We start from the raw sequence: 5,351 nt of genomic DNA on the forward strand, positions 1-5,351 counted from the left end.
ACCTGGAATTTACGGGTCTCCCGCGGCTGGCTCCCAATCGCTGTGCTACCATCTGGATTCAATTTGATGGGAAACCCCCCTTTTTCGACCAGGGTGCCGTACGCGGTGGGAGTATAAAACGCAGGAATGCCGGCTCCCCCTGCACGGAGCCTCTCAGCCAGCGAGCCTTGGGGTGTGAGTTCCACCTAAGAAAGGGAGAGAGGGATGGAGGAAAGGAAGGAGGGTGGATCGATGGGGAGAATGGAGGGAGCCTTGTGGTAGACAGAGAGGGGAGGGGAAGGGAATAAAAAAGACGATTGGGTGCTCCGGGGAGCGATTGATGGGGTAATAGACGGGAAAATGGGACAGCGAGGGAAGAACAGGTAAGAAAATGAGAGGGACAGGATGGAATGAAAGGGAAAGGGAAAAGCTTTGTCTTCTCTCTCCTCCCGGATAACATGAATGTGTGTCTATCTCTGCATCCAGCATGTCCTGGCTCCGTCTCCTCTTCCCTGCCCGTCCTCCTCCCACTTGCCCGGACCTCCGAAACACCACGTCCGAATATGCCTCGTTCTTCCCCGTGTCTCTTTCCTCTGTGCATCCTACCTCTAATTCCCCCGATAAATATTGGCGCTCGAATTCCTTGTTCTCTCCCACGTAAGACGAGATCATCCTCTTTACTTGTTTCGACCGAAGCAACAGCCCCAAGCCAAAATTGTCCACGCCTGTGGCGAGATAGGGGGGCACCATGGAGAAAGGGAGAAGGGTAGGGTAGATCGGAAGGTGAAGGGTGGAAATTGCAAGGAAGAGTGGCAGGTGGCAGACGTAGGGAGAAAGCAGGGAGGGAGGGAGGGAGGGAACGAGAGAGGACGCACGCCAGAAAAAGAGGCCCAGAGCAGAAGGGAACGGAGGAGGGGGATTCGTGGAAAAGAGCAAGACTCATTACAAGGGTTTTCCATAGGAGGAAAGCTGCAGCAAACCGATGAATCGTGTGTGGAAGGGGGAGAGAGCAGGATAACGGCAAGGATACAGGCCGACGGACGCACCGGCATTGTTGGAGACGCACGTCAGGTCTTTCGTGCCCTTCTGGACGAGTGCGGCGATTAAATTCTCCGGGATACCACACAATCCAAAGCCTCCCACGCAAAGCTTGCTTCCTGCGTGCATGGTGGATAATACAGGAAGGACCGTGGGGTGGAGGTTACAAAGCGCGTGTTGTCGCGTGTACCTGGGACCTTCGCGAAACTTTTCACGGGGCACATATCTTTGAGGTTGTGTCCCTAATTCATCGTCTACTACCATGCTTATCTGTTCCGCCTAAAATTATCTAAGCGTTTGAGACGCTTGGTACCCATCCGCTTCCACCCTCCCTCTCTTTCTTCCAAAAAATCTGCGCTCCATGCTTTTCGGTTGCACTTTTTCTTCCTCACTTCCGTCCAATTTTGAGGACTTGTATAATTGATATTTTTTACATGCTTACCGTCTTTGATGTCTTGAATTGCTTCAGCGGCAGACTCGTACACTTTATTCGCCAAAGCGCGCTTGGTGGTCATGTACAGGCATGTCACAGGTCGACGGCCTCGACGGAGGATAGGACAAGTGACGAAAGGAAACATCTCGTCCTGTGCTAATTCAATATGTGTATCGACGCAAAAAAGTGTTGAAGCATGAAAATTCATGACATGCAGAACAAAAAGGGAAAGCGACACCAAGTTCCAGACGAGCCGTTGGTGGACTGCTCGTTCGCTCCCGGCCCATATGGAAGCCTCTGAAGGTACGCACACACGACTCTTTCTTCGTGTTGTTAGGGAGCTGCCAGGGTCAATGAAGCTGCATACACTAAAAACGAACAGGTGTCCGTCACAATTGACACGAACGGGCGTGACGTCGCAAAAAAGGCAGGAGGCAGGCATGCTGATTTTCCGGTGAAAAAGCGGGCTGCGGGAGAGCGATGCACGGACGTCATCGCTGACGTGGTTGGGTCGAACCCCGTGTGCTTTCAGTCAGAGGATTGGATGCTACTTAAGACACCAATTGCGCATAGCTACCTGATTAATTCGGTGACAAGTTCCCAAGAGACATGGTTAATGGCGTGGAAGTCATGACAATCTTTTTCGACCACTATTCTGACCAATCTCATGCTCTCTGTTCAAAACACACCTCCTGATCATTCCAGTCAAACTTTGAACAAGAACAATGCGTATTATTTCCGTCCTAGCCCTCTCTCTGGTGATGGCCGCTCAGGCCTTCATGCCCTCGAATGGACCGTCAATGGGTCGCTCTCGAGGCGTGATGAACATGCTCAAGGTATGTTGGAGTGATAAGTTACGCGTGAAGGTTGTCGTCTGACGTGAATCAGTGACCGAAATAGTGAATTGCATCCCGTGATAGAGGCGAAATGATGGTAGAAAAGCTTTACATGAGTGTTTTGAAAACACGCTCGTCTATCTGCTGTTCTGGCGTTACCCTTGTCCAGAAATTCAGACATCTAATGCGAGAGGCTTACCGAGCGTGGAAACTATCATCATCATCATTATCATTGCCATCACCAACACTCGTTATAAGCATATGATCATCATAAACATTATGACGGAGGAAAATTCTCTCACCATAATAGTTTTTCCTTGATTAGGTGGGCGACGCAGCGCCTGACTTCGCCCTCAAGGACCAGAACAACAAGGTAGTGAAGCTATCCACTTTCAAGGGAAAGAAGGAGGTTGTCCTTTTCTTCTACCCCAAAGACGACACACCCGGGTGCACAAAAGGTGAGTAGACACATCCAGACGAGGGGGTAACCTGGGCAGAGGAGAGGGGTAAAGAAGACGGATGCCTGGAGGCGGGATGGTAGGGTCCAGTGGTGTGTGGGTTCACTCTCGTGATCCCCGTGGAGCACGTCCTGTCAGTGGAGGCTACTGTTCTGAGAAAAATAACGGTGGACAGTGCGCTGATCTTCCGAGTGAGGGAGCGGGAAACGAGGTGGATGAGGATGTCCTTTGTCCTGTCAGTCTGAAGAGACAATGAGCCCATGGAAATAATTTCATGGGATCAGTGGATCCAATTTGAGAAGGTTATTGACCACTTGCTACTATCCACAGAGGCGAAGGCTTTTAGCGCTGCCCTGGGCGACTTCAAGAAGAAGGGGGCCGAGGTCTTCGGGATTTCCAGTGTACGTGCTCCTCAAGTCAGATCAAAGAGCGTTTGAGTGGTCGTGTGCCGGAGCGTGGGACTAGAAAGGCCTTGACAAGGCATTTTTCCTCCCACAGGTTTTATCTTTTTACCTCCCTCCGCAGGGATGAAATCAGCCCACTCCTCCCCTCTCCACCCCTCTTTATGTTCTCTCCCCGCTTGCAATTTCCCCTCTTCTAGGACGAGGATCACACCGCCTTTGTCGACAAGTACGGTCTGCAGATGCAGTTACTCTCCGACGTGGGGGGAGCCACGCGCAAGGCTTACCAAGTTCCTTCCTCCCTCTTCGGCGCCTTGGATGGCCGTGTCACCTACGTGATTGGGAAGGACCAGAAGATCCGTCTCATCTACGACAACCAGTTTGCCCCTGAGAGCCACGTGGAAAAATCCCTTGGAACCCTGGCTTAAGGTGTCTTCAAGGACACGGGAATTGACGCAGCCCGGCGAAGCGGGGTTCCGGCAAGTCAAGTCAAGCAGCCAAAAAGAGGGATAAATGAGATACAGAGCGTAGGAGAGAAGAAGAATGATGGCATCCAGGGGGCTCATCGGCTGGTGTGTCAGTGGAACGAAATCCTTCCTTCCCTTTCAAATTACACGGCACACGTGAATAACCTCGAGTCCGTGCACTTGAATGACACCACCTCCTTTTCTTAGTTGTCTCTGATGCTGTCTTCCCTCGTCTCTTTGGACTCTTGGCGGTTCCATCCTCCTATATATCACACATCCACATGTCCTTCCGCTATCACCTCTTATGTTGGAGCCGGTGAACTGCCCTCCATCCTCCTCCATCTGCCATTTACTCAAACTTATTCGTCACTCATACATCCACTTATCCTCGTCCAATGATGCCGCCAGTTTCTTGAGCGTTGCGCAGACATCGGTCACGGTACTATGATCCCAGGACGCATGCATAGCCTGATCGCTCTCCTCGTCCTTCGCCAGAGCCACCCAAGCATCCGTTTTGTCCTGTGAGCTATTTTCATCAGACCACGGGCACTGCTGATTCGTTTCCTGTCCATCGGGGCTCTCCTCCATTCTATCTCTTCTTTCCGCAACATCTCGCCGTATCCGTTGTGCGGGCGAAGCGGACGGGTTCAGTCGTTGATACGTTGTTCTTATTCTTCTAGCAGTCAAAGACTCTGCGCTAGCTCCACGTAAGACAGGGGTGGTAAGAGTTGAAGTCTGTGATACACTTTCAATCGCTACGTTGCCAGGTACATTTGCATAACCCCCGGGAAGTGACGCAGGATTGGAATGAGCTCCCCTTGTTCTTGGGGTCGGAACGCCACGATTTGAAACAGCAGAGGCGGGAACAGGCACGCGCGCAGCAGAAGATGAGGACCGTCTATTTACACTCATAATATTTGATGGTAACACGTGCTGTGTTGCATGGAAGATAGATTGATGGTTTGGGATTAAACTTATACGAAGACGTTGTGGATGAAGAGTGTTGAGGCATTACTATATTCTTCGAAGAGTGAGTTGAAATTTACAATCAACCAGTACCCAAACTCGCGTACATACAAAGAAGCATAGTACCTTGGACAACAGAAGACGCGACGAATTTCACGGTATTGGTCGACGTGTAGGGACCTGGGAACCAGGAACAAACGTTCCCAACTTCAAGCGACGGTCAGGTAGATAAGAGACTTCGGGCTGCAGTCACACGCAAACTTCTCGCGAGGTGCCCTGTCATGAGACACGCGCAGCTATGACAAAGTCATCACCATCACAGAAATGATACGATCGATGAACGCTTGGAGTCACATGAGGGTTCTATGTGTAAGCCACCTCTTCATACCCCTTTATGACCTCCTCCCAATTCATGAACACATATCGTACGGGCTTTACGCACAGTGGGCGTCAAAAATAAACAAAAAAGGGTGGGCTGCCCAAGGATGTCATAAATGCAGTCTGTCGTTCATTTTTTTCGAACCGAAAATTCTTTTTTTTTTAAACCAGAAGACTTCCCCTTTTTCTTTCTTTGTTTTTTCTACAAGTCCTCCTTCGTGTCGCTCATTTCACGGGCTGTTTTATCCCCCTAGAAAATAAATTCGTCGAAGCTGGCAGTGTCAAGCTTTAGTGTGGAAATTTTCCTGCATTTGATTGGATGATGCTGGCAAGGAGAAAGAGAGCGAATACAGAAATAAGCTGGTGGGTAGGAAAATTACATTTGCAGCACCATC

General features: G+C 50.4%; 1 protein-coding gene across 1 annotated transcript; it reads left to right on the forward strand.

Annotated features, from left to right (window-relative positions):
• Positions 1–2,129: 2,129 nt before the first annotated feature.
• NGA_0556800 (peroxiredoxin q) lies at positions 2,130–4,552 on the forward strand. The gene is made up of 4 exons (XM_005855827.1): positions 2,130–2,286; positions 2,612–2,744; positions 3,075–3,145; positions 3,346–4,552. The coding sequence occupies exons 1-4, from the start codon at positions 2,176–2,178 to the stop codon at positions 3,571–3,573; spliced, it is 543 nt and encodes a 180-aa protein (XP_005855889.1). The 5' UTR covers positions 2,130–2,175; the 3' UTR covers positions 3,574–4,552.
• Positions 4,553–5,351: the final 799 nt, after the last annotated feature.

This window comes from Nannochloropsis gaditana (genome assembly GCF_000240725.1).
Source record: "Nannochloropsis gaditana CCMP526 unplaced genomic scaffold scaffold089, whole genome shotgun sequence".
NCBI lineage: Eukaryota > Eustigmatophyceae > Eustigmatales > Monodopsidaceae > Microchloropsis > Microchloropsis gaditana.